The sequence below is a fragment of the Heterocephalus glaber genome, unplaced genomic scaffold, assembly GCF_053883595.1.
Source record: "Heterocephalus glaber isolate CG9 unplaced genomic scaffold, H.glaber_assembly_v1.0 deba00000621, whole genome shotgun sequence".
Taxonomy (NCBI): domain Eukaryota; kingdom Metazoa; phylum Chordata; class Mammalia; order Rodentia; family Bathyergidae; genus Heterocephalus; species Heterocephalus glaber.
The window spans coordinates 19,069,461-19,084,398 of record NW_028258153.1 but is presented as its reverse complement, the minus strand read 5'-3'; the positions used below and the strand labels follow the sequence as shown (position 1 = coordinate 19,084,398).

Genomic DNA, 14,938 nt, shown 5'->3' with positions numbered 1-14,938 from the left:
AAATCTAGGTAATTTGAATCCAAAGCTTCCACTGTCAAATAGCTCTCTCTGCTGCCTCGATTAGAGTCCAAGAGCTGTGCATGGCCTTGTGAACACAATGACAAACACATCAGGCCAGCTGTGTGGACATGTGGGCCAGATGGGCAGACAAATTAATAAACAGGCAAACTCATAACTAAGTGTAAAATCAAGACCATGCTGTCTGGGAACAGAGGGTCGCAGACCTGGAAGTGCATCATAGAGGAACTGACCCAGCCTAGAAGGTCAGGGAGGACTTCTTTGAGAAGGTGTTGAGTCAGGGTGGAGGACAGCCAAGCACTACCTGGTGACAGGAAGGGAAACGAACCAGGCCGAGGCCACAGCTGGCTTAATGGCACTGAGATGAGAAGGACCAACAGGCAAGGTGCAAGGGTGCATATGGTGGAAAAGAAGCATGCCTGTGTGGGATGAAATCCAAGGGCACAGCCTGCAGAGGGTGAGAGTGGAGCTGGGACAGCTCTGGGAGGCTGATGAGAGGCACTGGTGGCTGAACCAGTGCCAGCCTTTTGTGGACAGCGCAATCCCTTCATCCTTGGGCTCCGTCTCTTCGTCCTGGGAAGGTGTTCTGCGTCCATCCCTCTGCCTGTCTGCCTCCTGGCCCTGCCAATTCTGCCTCCATGGTGTGGCCCTCTGCATTCAGACACTTCTCTCCCCTTTCTTGTACACAATCTTGCCTACTCTACCTAGCAGCCCAAGGAGGGCAGGGACCAATGCAGAAACCAAGACTCAGGAGATAAAACCTTGGCCCAAAGCACCCAACTAGGAGGTGGCGGAGCTGGAACCTCCACCTGGAATTTCTCAACACAAATTCTCTGTCTTATCACCTTTACACAGAGACCTGGCTTCCCTCTCATGGGAGCAGCTCATCCTAATCCTACCTAGAGGACTGTTTCTGGTCCCTTCTGTGAGGCTATTCCAGGCCAGCAAAGGCTAATTAGCAAAGATTTAGTTAATGCTGAGGAGTACCTGGGGGCTCTAATTTACCATGGATTGAGTTTGGGGATAGCCTTTCTAAGGATATGACGTTTACACCTTGGGGTGGCTAAGTTGGTTGAGGGATGACAGAGTGGAAAGGCTTTTGGAGAAGTAGCAAGAGCCTTTAGGAAACCAAGAGATCTGACAACTCATATGGAAGGAAAGACTGTATGCTGGCTCCAAACAGGCCTCCATCTACCTGATCAGCATGCTTAGCTGAGCTCTGCACTCACTGTCATTAAAAGGGTCAGTGAGGACTGGAGCGATGGAACGGACGTGCAGATACACATTCTGAGAGTCCTTGGTCAGAGCCACAAACATAAACAACTCACAGCTCTTAGATGCTTCCATAAGCCAGGCACTGTTCTAAGGGTTACTCTATAGCAACGGACAAAATCCTCACTATAACCCCCAAGAGTTCAGTCCTGCTTTTATCTCCTCCTTTAGACATAGGGAAACTGAGGCATGGAGCAATTCAATAATTTGTCCAAGGTCATCAAGCTACCAAGTGGCAGAGTGAACATGAACCCAGACAGACTGGCTCACAGTTCAGGCTCCAAACTGAACTTTGCTATGCAAAGTGTTGCAAAGAAATCAGTGCTGACCTAGATGATTAGCTAGTTGGTGCCTCCTGCAGCCTCCCACCCAGGGGTTGTCTCCAGTCAGTAAGAGCCAGCCATGACCTCTGGTATTTTCCTTCTCTGCAGATGCCCCCTGCTCCAACATGCTGGGGATGCTCTCAGGCCTTATCCCTGACTCCCACATCTCTGCCTCCTCCACCCAAGAGTACCTCTGGAGCCCTAGCACTGCACGCCTGATCAGCAGCCGTTCGGGCTGGTTCCCTCGGATCCCCCAGGCCCAGCCAGGTGAAGAATGGCTGCAGGTGGACCTGGGAGCACCTAAGACGGTGAAAGGGGTCATCATCCAGGGGGCCCGTGGAGGAGATAGCAGCACAGCGGTGGAAGCCAGGGCATTCGTGCGCAAGTTCAAAGTCTCCTACAGCCTGAATGGCAAAGACTGGGAATATATCCCAGACCCCAGGACCCAGCAACCAAAGGTAGGCCATACCTAGTAGGTGCTAATGTTACCTTCAACAGGCAGGCTAAGCAGGTTGCAGGGAGTTTGGGCATGCTGATTTCCTGTCTTGATATGCTGTCATCAAATTCATCTAACACAGTGAAAAACTATCAATTGAGAGGCTGCTTGGTGCCAGATACTGCTTAATTCCTTATTGAGACCCTCAGCCCCCACCCCCCGTGTCTCTGTAAGGTCAACCTTTTTGTCACTCCCATTTTAGAGATGATAAAACTGAGACTTGATATCATATCCAGGGTCACAGGTTTACCAGGAGACAAGCTATGATTCAGAAACCACAAATCTCACCCCAAAACCCAGACTCCTAACCACTACTCGACACTGCCTGTTTATAAAGTCCAAGATCCTTTCTTTGAAGTTATCCAGACATCCCAAGGGGATGTGGTTGCTGGACGCCAAACTGTAGAAACTAGAGGTTTACTTCCAAAGATAACCTTTTTCGAATATTACTATGCCACTTTGTGTTTTCCTAGTCTTGACTTCTTAGATCTTTCCTGCCTCTCATATTGAGAATGGGAAGAAGTGAGAGAAACCCTTGTGCCCAGCCCTTGCCATCAGAAAAGTGAAGGCCAGCCTTCAATCAGGGCATGAGAAGCCCCAAGGAGGGGAGAGGATATCAGACCTCCGTCCTTCTTCAGATTCATTGTAATGACTCTGTCCAGCCACTCTAATCCTCACTTTGAAATTGCCTCTTGTCTTCAGAAGACAAATCTCCTAAAAAGGAAAGGGGTATTGCATGTCTCTGGTCAGCCACCTTAGCTAAGCAAAAGTTTCCATTCTGAACGCAGAAGCCAGAGCTGAGTCAGAAGCTTTGTAGTACAGATGTAAACTCTCAATTCACAGTTCCAGAGGCTTGGGAAGGCTCAGGGCTTGGTAACTGGAACCTTCGGTGAATGGAGCAGAAATTGGCCCACAAGCTTCCCCAGGAGAGCTGATTCCTTAGAAAAGGAAGTGATCTTGGCTAGGATCAGAGCCTGTCCTGCTAAGACAGTGTCCCTCATTTGGAACTGGGGACCCAGGCATCTTATAGATTGGCTGGCCCTGCTGTATTCCTGGAGCATAATCCAATGGCCACCAACTTCAACCGGGGCAGCCCACAAGGGACTCTACAGAGGTTTCTTCTGATAGAATTGCTTCCACTGAACAAAGGTTTGAGATAGTCTCAAACATCCATGTGTGACCAGAGGAATCAGTCCTTAGCCTGGGGAAGAGAGTGGTCAGTTTCCCTTTAGGCTTTCAATGAAGTAGGAACTACCAACCAATGGAACTGATTAAGTGTAGATTTTCAGACATTAGAGAAAGAAGCATTTCTTTCTCAATAAACCAAAGAATGGTCAAGATAGCCTACAACTGCCTTTTCCTCTTTTAGGAAAGTCAGCTTCAAACACATTTGGAGCCTAATTCTTTCCTGGGTGCTTAGTGTCCATCCCAGGATAAAAGACATTACCTAACAATTGCCACTTTTGCTTGCTCCATATTTCTGGGCCACTGTGACCTTCCAAATACGTAAGAACCTTGGTGTGAGTGTGGAACTCCTGTGGGTAGGAATGTCCCGTGAATTCAACCATGAAGCTACTCTCTGGGTGGGACATGGTATAAAGGCAGGTGGAGATGGATCACACACAAAAAGGGCTGAGTGACCTGTCTTTCTGCAGCTGTTTGAAGGGAACGTGCATTACGACAGCCCTGACATCCGAAGATTCGACCCTGTCCCTGCCCAGTATGTGCGTGTATACCCAGAGAGGTGGTCGCCAGCAGGCATCGGCATGCGGCTGGAGGTGCTGGGCTGCGACTGGACAGGTACCGCTGCTTTCCTCTCCAGGTCTCCCTCATGTGGTCCTGTGACCCCGTGTCCTAGAAGGCCCAGGATTGGGGCAAGGACACCCACCCTGGTGAAGCCCTGTCAGTTGGAAACTGCAGACGCTACCAGCTCTGTGTTCTCAGATACCTTTAGACGTGGACAGTTTCTCCGGGGATATGCTTTGTTTTTTTTTAAAGGATCACTTCAGTTCTCCAACCCAGGTCCTCTCAAAAACAAATCCTAACCACACACCACCGACCCAAATTCAATTAGACCCTGACTCTTCAGGACAGAGGGCTGTGGTTGTTGGTTTAGGGAAGAAAAACCCCTCATGATAATAAGGTAATCAGTTTATGTCTGAATCTGGCCTCCAGATGTCAGTAGCTAAGAAACTGCCTTTTCGTTGCGAAGCCACATCTGTAAAAGGCATTTCTTTGCTCAGGAGGAGCCTGGTGCAGGACAGCTCATGGGAACAGGACTTCTTCCTAGTGTGCCCACCCAGCAGGTGTCACAAGCCTGGAGCAGAGCCTCTGATTCTCCCTGTGCAGGTGTGGCCAGCCGTGCTCCCCAACCCTTCCCTTCTGAGTCAGGCCTCACCCCCACCCACCTCCCACAGCAGGGGGGGGGGCCTAGACCTCTCCCCGAACTCACTCACCCAATCCTCTGAAGCCACCCGGGTCTCAGGGCCCAGCCCAGTGTGGCAGAAGCTGCCTGCAGGCTGAGCTGGCCTGCCCCTCCCCGCCAGGGCCCCAGGAATCCCCATTTTCCTGTCACCAGCTCACCCAGCAGGATGGCATGAAGGATTAGAAAGGGCATGCCTGAGAAGTGCTTTTGGCTCCCAAGGAGAAAATCATTGCCTGTGAGCCAGCTATGAGGGCAAAGTAGGCCCTGTTAAGATACACAACCCAGGAGCCAGGCCCAAGGTAGCACCTCTCACCTTGGAATCGGAGACTGAAGGGCATCCTGGTAGGAAAACACTTGCTTCCCATTATGCAGGGTGAGGCCCAGTTTCCAGCAGCATGCTGAAGGTGCAACACAGGGCCTCCAGGTACTGAACCCCACCTCATACAAACTGGCTTCATTTGTAACCACCTTAGAGCCAGGAGTCAGCAATGTAGAGCAGCCGGAGAGTCTAGGCCAGTGGCCTCCAAATATATTTGATTATGACCCACTATTTAAAATAAATCTTTTTAGCAACTCTTTCACTTACAAACACACCCATGTCCGCACATGGGGTGTGATGCCTGGTGAAGTGCTTGTATTCCAGACACAGGTGGCTAAAGCCAAGTCCTTCCTTACCATTGCTGGTTGTATAACTTCAGACAAGTGCCTCAGTGTCTCAGCAGGAAAATGGATATGGTAATAGTCAATCTGCACCCCTCGGATTGTTATGAGGGTTACATAAAATATCATCAATGTGAAGTACTTAGATTGTAGCCTCGCAAACCTGTTCTAGGTAAATGTGACAGGAACAAAAGGCTCCCAAAGCAGTGCTCCTCCTTACCTGCCAGTGCACTGTGAAATAACAGAGTTCTCATTTGTATCCTTTGGACCTGACATGAGTCAGGACATTTATTTTTTCAATACCAAGGAGCGAACTCAGGACCTTGCACTTGCGAGGCAGGCTCGGCACCACTGAGCTAAATCCCTGATCCTTAGTTCTTATTTTTAAGTCTCATCATGACCCATTAAATTGACTCCACAACCTACAATCAACTCGGTATGATCAGAGTGACATACAGTTTGAAAAAAAATCATACAGCCAGGACAAATCTTCTTGGACAGATGAGGAAACTGAGCCTAGAGAGAGGAAGCCACCCTCCAGAGGTTCCTCGGCGAGGTGGGGGCCAACTCATAATTCCCTCCAATCCTTTGTCCAGTCCTTTATCTTCCCAGGCTGGCCCAGTTTCAGGACTAGCTGGACAGTTACTAATGACCTCGGTCCCTGATTGTGCTCTCCATCCCAACCTGCCCCAAATGGCACTGGTGACGGTGAGCAACAGGTTTCCCATTTCAAAGCCTGCCTGGCCCTGGGAAGATCAGAATTGAGGCAAGTTACCCCTCTGCCCAGCCTCCTTCCCTTTGAAGTCTGACATCTGGTTTCAATTCAAGGGAAAGCTGCTGTTTGATGGGCAGTTACTCTAGAGCACCCAGTACAAATACATGGGCACCGGGGCTGTCTGCTCTTTCTTCCCTTTCGTTTACACGCCTGGCCCTCTTTTCACCTCACTGGCCTCCAGTGCCCCTGGATTTAACTTTATCTGCACTGACCAGCTGACCCACCTTGCTACCTAACATTTCTGGAAACTGTTCCCCTTAAGTCATGTGGATTTTTTTTCTTTTCCAATTTTCATCTATTTCTCTAACTCATGTTTTATTCCCTTCTTCATTCCTTCCCCAGAAAAGGTAATGAAAAAAATAATGTGATGAGTTGAGCTGTCCAACTAAATAGTTTGACAGGGCTATTTCTTCACCTGTTGGTTTGTTTGTGTTTCAAATGATTGCTTCTTCCCTTGCCACTCATAGTTTGCTTTACAATTGAGTTTAAGATTCTATGACGCAGTGACAAATTTGCACTTACAAATTAGGACGCTTTGAGGTTATTTGCTATTTACTTTGAGCAAGAGGCAGACATGGCAAAGGGAAGTATGCAAGGTTATGCGCATAGTATTTAATAGCAAAAAGGAGGGAAGCCAACCGTGAAAAACTATTCAGCATATTTAGCAATTTCCTTCAGCTCCTAGCTCTATTAAATGGTATCCTGAAGGGTGCCTGACAAAGGAGTCTTAACTGTGTACAGTAGTGCAAAGAGCATGCATAGAAATGGGAGGAACAATGCACGACATCCTTGGGCTATCTTGTTGGATAGTTCTGGAAGGAAGACACCACCCCACAACATGCAGGCCTGAGTGCCAGTTTTCATAATCCTTTGCACCCCACCCGGGACCTGACTCATGGATCCATTCATTTCCCAAATGGTTGCTGAATGAATGTCTGCCTTGAGCAAATAAACAAGCCAATGAATGGATGAATGAATCATCTAGAGCCCAGGTCAAGACCAACTGTCTGCAGCCAGGTTTGGCCTCGCCAGGTTTTATTGCATACTTATTATAACATTTTGAACAAGTTTCCAGCATTTATGAGCCTGTAGATATGACATGGGAATTTCTGACTTCTTGTGGAGGGAAAAAACTTCTTGGAAGACCTGGCTATTCTATTGTTCCTCCTGTTCCTTTTTTTTTTTTGTACCAGGGATTGAACTCAGGACCCTGCACTTGCAAGGAAGGCTCAGTGCCACTGAGCTAAATCCCCTGCTGTTCCTCCCATTTCTATACATGCTCCTTTGCACTGTTGTCTGTGGTTAAGCCACCTCCTCCACACAGAAGCCTCAATCTGCTGGAACCAATAATGGTAGCCTCCTCTTAACCAGGCATGCAAGATCCTGGCTGCCCCAACTCCCACTACACCTTACTCTCTTCCCAGCCCAGTCTACTTCCCAGACTGACAGCTATTTGGATCCAGGAACCATTTGAATTTGCCACCCCCTGACGTAAAGGAACAGCTCCAAACAGCTCTCCCCAAGCCGACTTGGGGTCCTTTTAAACCCATATTCCTATCCATCCAGCTTTGTGCAAACCCTAACACATGCTTCCCCAGATGCTGGATTTTGCTTACGGCTTTAGCGATACTGCTTCTGACTGTCTTATTACAGGTGGACCTGTAGGTCAGAACATTTTCTAGGGTTAGCTTTAGTCCTAAATAGTCCTGTCTGACTGAGAGAAGCCTGAGGGCTTGCAAAGGCTGCTGTGCTGACCTCAGAGCCTCTGCTGTGGGGTCGAGAGCACATGTCTCTTTCACAGCTGCTTCTGCAGCTCTAGATTGTTCTCGTTCAACTTGGGTGATACACCTGGCTTTGTCCACACCAAAGGTGACCTCGGAGTTTTGTGCACATGTGCATCTTTGTTTTCGTTCTCAGACACTCACGCTTAGAGAGAAAACTTCATTTTGGGCATCTGCCCCATCCAGGGTTGCAGTACAGGCTGCTAAACTGTTCTTCACTTCCTTTGCCTTGATACAGACTCAAAGCCCACAGTAGAGACATTGGGACCTACTGTAAAGAGCGAAGAGACCACCACCCCATACCCGATCGAGGAGGAGGCCACAGAGTGTGGAGAGAACTGCAGCTTTGAGGATGGTGAGGAAGGGGGTGGGGATCACATTCACCTAGGAGGGAATGAGTATGGGCCAGACACAATGGGGCTGGCTTATGACTGGGAGGGGACTTGGGGTCAGAGGTCCACGGGCCTCGGGGAAAGGATCTAAGAGGTGCAGATACTCAGAGGCTTGGGGTACTGGTTCTTTACTGTCCATATAGATATGTATTTAGATATTGTGATAACCAGAACTGCCATACAGGCATGACCAGCTGGTACCAGGTGACTTAAGGTGCCTCCAAAGAGAACCTCCTGTGAGAAGTCTCACAGCTCAGGCCTCACTGTCTTGCTTCTCCTGTTAAAGGAAAGCTGTTTCCAGTCTTGGAATTCACAGTGGTGACATTTTAGCCTGTTAGGCCGAGTCTCCACAGTACCATCTAATGGGGACCTGACAATCACCTGGGTGATTGGGCTCATGGAGCGCGATGTCCAGGTTAATGTCCAACTGTATGACTTATTCCCTGTGTCTTTCAGCACCACTGATTTAAGACCATATTGTAGTGATGCTTCTCCAGGAGTAGTCCACCCTCTCAGCCCGAATGCGGGTTAGAGACAAGGTGGCCTGTGGAAAGGCATCCTCAATCCCCCTCCCAAACTCAGGAGATCCTGCTTTTGGATCATCTCTTCACATGGGGAACCTGTTGTCCCTTTATTTTATCTTCTAAGTATGTCCAAGTTAGATAAAAATAATAATTGACAGGGCCCAAAAGTAAGTCACATCTTAAATCATACCCTTAAGATCACCAAGTATTAGGACATTCCTAACAAACCACATTTTGGAACACCTGGCATTTTTGTCTGGAATTTAAGTTTGACAGCCTCGATTTACACTAAGTTACTGGCTGTTATTAAATATTTATTAAGTAAAATGAGGAAAGGTTGATGAAGAGACTGGAGATGGGGCATAAAGAAGTAGATGAGTGGTTCAGTCTGTGAAACCTGCACACATGGCCATTGGATGGTATGAAGAAGTCTGTAGATCTAGTGGTGGCTCTGAAACATGGCGACTACAAATGGGAGAAGAGCCAAAATTAAATGCTGAAGTCGTATGACTGAAAAATGCTAATTTAATGCGTATGCTTTTGGGGAATGTGCTTTTGTGTATTGTGGGTGAAAAACACTGTTGGTTGGGGTTAGTTGAATACAGAATTGTGACATTTTAATGAGCTTGTTTTTGTTTTATGAAGCGAAGAAGGAAACTTGAAGAATCTTCCAAGACATGTTTAAGACAGTTTGAGAGAGCTTTCCAAAATTGGAAAGCATAGGGAGTTAACATATGATATTAGATTTGAAGAGTTAATTTGTTGGAGGACTGGGGGTGGGGATTCTAGCTAAATGACAATCCAAAGGAAAATTTCAGGGTTCTGCTGAAAAATTTCCGAAGTTTATTTTTAATATAATTTTACCGTTTATAGTGGTTTGTTTGATTTGAGGTTTCTTTGATGATTCCACCCTTCTCTCTTTCCTCTGCAAAAGATCTTTTTGTGGAATTTGGTTCCTGAGATACGGTATGCATGTAAACATTAGGGAAGAATTATGGTATATTGAATTACTTTATATTTTTGAACAGAAAAATAGACATTCAGAAATTGTAGGGAGAAGGGAATGTGAGAGCTAAGGGCTGACTTTTCCAAGCCACAGGTTGATGCTTCTGTAATAGATTCCATGTGTTTCTTCTCAACTTAAGCTGAATTTGGCCAAGGGTGGGCAAATGTTAAATATGCTGTCCTGGGTGAGGCACAGCCAGGTCTGCTGGCAATCTGCCTCCTGCCCGAAGTCCCATTACCCTGTTTCCTAGACACAAGCCGCCATGTCCCCATGGTAAGCAATTTGTCCGTAACAGTCTGTTTTCCCCTTTAGACTTCCTAGCCTGCATTCTGAAACTTCCTCTCAGAAATTCTCCTCTGGGAACCCTGGGAAGGGAAATGACAAAGCCAAAGACCCTACTTCCTCCCCGATGCCAGCATTAGCCAGGATTTTTCTGCTGTCTATGCAGCCACTGCCGGCAAGCATCCAAATTTGGGTTCCCATTTCCTCTTTCTGCACCTCCACGTAATCATGTGTTCAGCACTAGCTCATACTGGACCTTTGGGGGTGGGCAGAACCCAAAAGAGACCCTCTTGGTTCCATCTTGGAACCAAGCCAGGTGAACCTCCAAAGCAGATAGGACCAGCCATTATGTGATCACTTCTTAGATTCCCATGGGGAACGTTCTCAGTCTCCCCTGGGACCCCTTCTTGGAGGGACTCAGCACCGTGTAAAATTATTTCTCAGTCTAGTGAGCCCTATACTGGGTGGCCTGCCAGTTTGGACCCTTTGTCTTGCTCCTGACATGTTGAATTGGCCACCTGGGGGGGGAGATGCTTTACTGTCCTGATCCTCTGAAATGAGAGACGATCATAAAGAGATGAGGGTAGCAAACAAGCCTCCCTTGTTTCTGAGGTCACTTTCTTTTCACCAGCCAGAACCTCCCAGGCACCTCAGCCCCTCTGGATGCTAATGGGCTGCTCCATCACTTCTGAGAGCCAGGTTGGCAGGAGATGAGATGATACATTTTTGGGAGCCAGCCTTCCATTGGGGAGACATTCTTCTTTGGCATTTAGGGAACAGCAATTTTCACATTTGTCTGCTCTCTGGGGCAGACAGAAGAGGCTGATTAGAGCCTGAAGCCATTTGGTGGCCTCATTTATAATTGCTTACTATGGGAACCATTGGCAGACTTGGCTTTCACGCCTGGGAAGGATGAGACCAAAGCCTGACCCGCAAGCCAGTGATCGCCAAGAGGAGTTAAATGAATAAGCCAAAGGGAGCCACTTCTTTCTCTGCTCTCCACTCAGGCCTTGCCAGCCATTTAAATAGCACCACTGCGGCTGCTCTCTGGACCAATTTTATTTGCCTTCCTTTGAGTTATTTTTCTCCCCTTTTTAGACAAAGATTTGCAGCTTCCTTCAGGATTCAATTGCAACTTTGATTTCCCTGAGGAGCCCTGTGGGTGGATGTACGACCATGCCAAGTGGCTCAGAAGCACCTGGGCCAGCAGCTCCAGCCCCAGCGACCAGACATTTCCAGGTGAGCCAGCTCCAGGTCAGGAAATGACAGATATAAGCTAGCCCACTGCACATACAACCCTGGATTCCTTTGCAAGCTTCATAACTTCCCTGCCCTGCAATTCTCTGTTCTGTGTCCACAAACCACCACAATCTTTGCCTAAGACGTCACCACACAGACTAGCCATTTGGTGATCCCCATCACTTTCATGATTACAGCACAGCCTGAAAGCTGGGAGAGAGAGGGGGAGGCCAAGAGAAAAGAAAGAAGGAGCAATTGGGAGGACCTTGGACATGGATGGAATCGCTGGTGTCCCCTTGTTCCCATTGCACCTCTGTCACAGTCACCTGTCAACTTCAAGCTAAATATTGTTCCTAAAGTGGCTCACTGGAAAACCACAGGCCTTGAATCTGCCTGAAGCTTCTGAGGGTATCACCAGTCCTAGAGCCAGCCACATCCAGGGACTGAAATGTTGCCGTGCCCGAGGCAGCAATGGCCATGGCTGTGTCTAGCAGCGCTGCGTTTGGCCTCTGGAGGATGAGTGCAGCCAGTCCTTGAGTTATTGTTAAGCCTACCTTTGGGTTTCAGAGAGCCATATCTCTGGAGCTCGTCCTGGCACTGGTTTGCCCTCAGCCCTCCTAACCAGGAAGAAGCAAGTTATTTACTATCTAGATTGTTGCATGCTGTACAACTGGTGTTCTGTAAATGTTTGACAACAGGTTTCCCAAGGATTGGAAGAAAACCAGGATCTTGGTAACATTTGCCACTTTCAGTAGTGTAAATACTCTTACCACAGCTCATTTTAAACCACCAACACAGCACTGGAGGCAGAGTTGTGCGCTACAGTAATCGGGCATGAGGGAGTGTTTTCCCATTGTACAGATACAGTAAATATACATAACCTGGAAAGCAGAGATGCAAGTGAAAATGCATTAAAATACTTGGGGAAAGTGTGGAGTTTGGGGTATGTATTACCTTTTGTTTTTAATGTAATTTATTGTAACTATAATTTAGTTGTAATAATGATTACATTTAACTGGCATGAAAAATGTAGCAAGTGGCCCTCCCAAGCTGGTACATGTCGGCCCGGTTTGCCACCATTATCTTTCAATTTTCTACAACCCCAGCCTGGACCTTGGGTCCCCCAAGCATTTGAAAGGAAAGGGAAATTTAGTAGACCAAATATTGGCGGTATATGTAGGTGAAGGCTAGAAAAGAGCAGGGAGAAGGGGCTGCCCTTCTATGCTTCCTCCAAGGGCCAGCGGTGTCCCTGTCTCCAGGGCCAGGCGCTAGGAGAGCACTTGAGGCCATGCCCCCGACACAGTCCTCGCTCGTTTCCGGAGGGTCACAGCAGTCTGCCCTGAAGAAAAACATTTTCATATTTCAAGTGTTTATCTCTTCCACATTTGAGTGCTCGGAGAGTTTAGTATGGGAGTTGGCCGAGGCCTGGGGCATGGGAGAGAGCGCTCACTTACCTAGTCCCAGCCCTAATCACCCTCCCCCTCTGACTCGCTGCAATAATGTTTAATTAATATAATGAGCCTCTTGCATGTTGGCAAAAAATACTTATTTTTATAACTCAGCCTGGATTTTTCATTTCATTTCCTCTCCTTTGAGACTGCATCCAATTAATTGGTGGGTTTTCCCAGCCCCCATTTTTTATCCAAATGCAAGGAAGGTTGGGGTGTGTGTGTGTGTGTGTGTGTGTGTGTGTGTGTGTGTTGTATGTAGCATCTGAGTGAATGCATGGTGGTCTCTGGGAGGGGTGTGTGCAAGGTGCGGGTCAGCAGAGACACCTTGAAGAGAAGGCTGTGTAAATGGCTCTCTATGGTGTGGGGAGATTCCCTGTCTCTGACTCAGGGCCTATCTTCAGGTTCTTTCTAATAATTCTGGTCTCCTCCCTTGAACTCTTCTAAGCAAGTTGTCTCTAAAGTGTCAGAGGTCAGCCCAGCAAGCGGCATTTCTGGAGGACCTCCTATCACCTCCCGTGACCCCGGCCTGCGCGGCTCTTTCGCTTCACCTCTGCCGCCCCGCCCACACCCGAAGGCCCCTCCACGGACTTCTGCTACTGGGTGGGAATTCCAGTGTCTGTCCTCATTCTTGTTGATGTATTACAGCCTGAGGCCTGGGAGGGCCTTTCCCAGGAGCTCACCATGCAGGCAGAATTCCAACCTTTGGCTGAATGGATGAGGACAGAGAGAAAATTGGGGCCGTACGAAACTGCTAGAAGGAAAACAATTATTTTCCTCTTCCAGAGGAATCCTGAAAATTTGGGAAAGTAGCACTTGGAACCTGCTTCCAGGAAACAAAACCATAATATGCTACTCAGGGCCCTTCCCTCTGTCCTCTGATTTTAAAACCTGTTCTCTGTATTTTCCATTTTCCTTCTGCTTACAAAAAAAAAAAAACCCCAAAACCGGAAGCAAAAGACACAACACCCTTTCTGTTCAGGGTGGTCCTTTCTTTAAAAGAAAAAAATGAGGCCCTGAGGGGCAGTTGGGAGAAAGGAAGCAGCTGTGCAGATGCTAATGGGTTCGGAGTGGCTGGAGAGGCTGAGGCCAACCTGAAAGCCACTGTGTCACCCACCCTGTCACTCCGCAAAGAGTGACCATTCTGCTGAAGAAGGGAAAACCATGTGCTGTATCCCCTCATTAGACAGGAAAACAGACATCGTTAAATTTCAGGAGGAAGGGGTCTTCGTCAGGGATCAAGGCACTGAGGATGGAGGAGAGGGAGGAAAGAGAAGAGCCACGGTGAAACGTCATGCGCAGGCCCTCAGAGTAGAAGTGTTGGGAAACTACTTACATTCCGTAGATAGTTTCTGCTTTAGCCATTTCTCTCTTTACCCCTCGCCCCCCTTCTCCTTTTAAGCCAGTAATTAGTTCTGTTTTTTTGGCTAGTGGTAATGGTTGCTCCAGGCTGACAAGACACCCACTGCTTTCATTCCACTGGTTTTGTTTTTCAAGATAGTCTTTCAAGCCACTCAAAATTTCTTTTTTTAGCTCTTCACTTGTGATTGAGCTGCCTGGAGTGGGTTCATCCCAACCCCTGGGGACTCTGCTTCAAATTCAGTGACCCCTGGTGGTGGCGGAGGAGCCTTCCCCTCTTCTCTGAGAAGCCACTTGGCCTTTTCTCTGTAACTACAATGAAAGTGTTGCCCTTAGAGTTTGTGAATTTTCTACAAACATTCTCAGGTGCTTTGATCAGAAACAGAGTTTGGGGCATGATCACACTCAGATCTTTAAAGAAGGAGATTAAAACCTTGAGATGGTAGAGTGGGTCCAGGCATCTACAGCTGCAGTACTGAATAAAGGACCCACAAGCCACATGTGGCTATTTAAATTTAAGTTAATTAAAATTAATACAGCTAAGGCTTCAGCTCTCCTATTGTACTGGCTGCATTCCATGGGCACAATACTTACACCTCATTGGCTGATGCACATATAGAACGCAGAGTAAGGTATTACCCACACTGCTCTAGGGCCTTTAGACATTAACATGACAGCAACCACAGGGCTCTTGCTGATGCTTTTGTTCCCTAGTTTTGTGTAAACCAAGAAGCAAGTAAGTGGGGGTCTCTTCCCTGTGATCCCTTGCTGAAAGTCTTCAGTTCTTGGTAGTGTGTGTGTGAGAGAGACAGAGAGAGAGAGAGAGAAATTCTCACTGAGCAATCATAAAGAAAGCAAGCAACATGGCATCATATGGTGCAGGAACTATTTTTTGTCAATCAAAAAGAGCATCCTAATGCTGGAGGTGTAGCTCAGCA

At 47.7% G+C, this 14,938-nt stretch overlaps 1 protein-coding gene across 5 annotated transcripts in view; it reads left to right on the top strand.

The window, feature by feature from the left end:
* Window positions 1-14,938, top strand: part of Nrp2 (neuropilin 2) — a 112,619-nt gene that overhangs the window by 56,661 nt on the left and 41,020 nt on the right. For all 5 annotated transcript variants that reach the window (XM_004851163.4, XM_004851162.4, XM_087206261.1 and 2 more), the window contains exons 9-12: window positions 1,722-2,071; window positions 3,765-3,909; window positions 7,989-8,105; window positions 11,053-11,193. In XM_004851163.4, coding sequence (XP_004851220.1) covers window positions 1,722-2,071; window positions 3,765-3,909; window positions 7,989-8,105; window positions 11,053-11,193 — 753 coding nt within the window. The remainder of the gene's footprint in view (window positions 1-1,721; window positions 2,072-3,764; window positions 3,910-7,988; window positions 8,106-11,052; window positions 11,194-14,938) is intronic.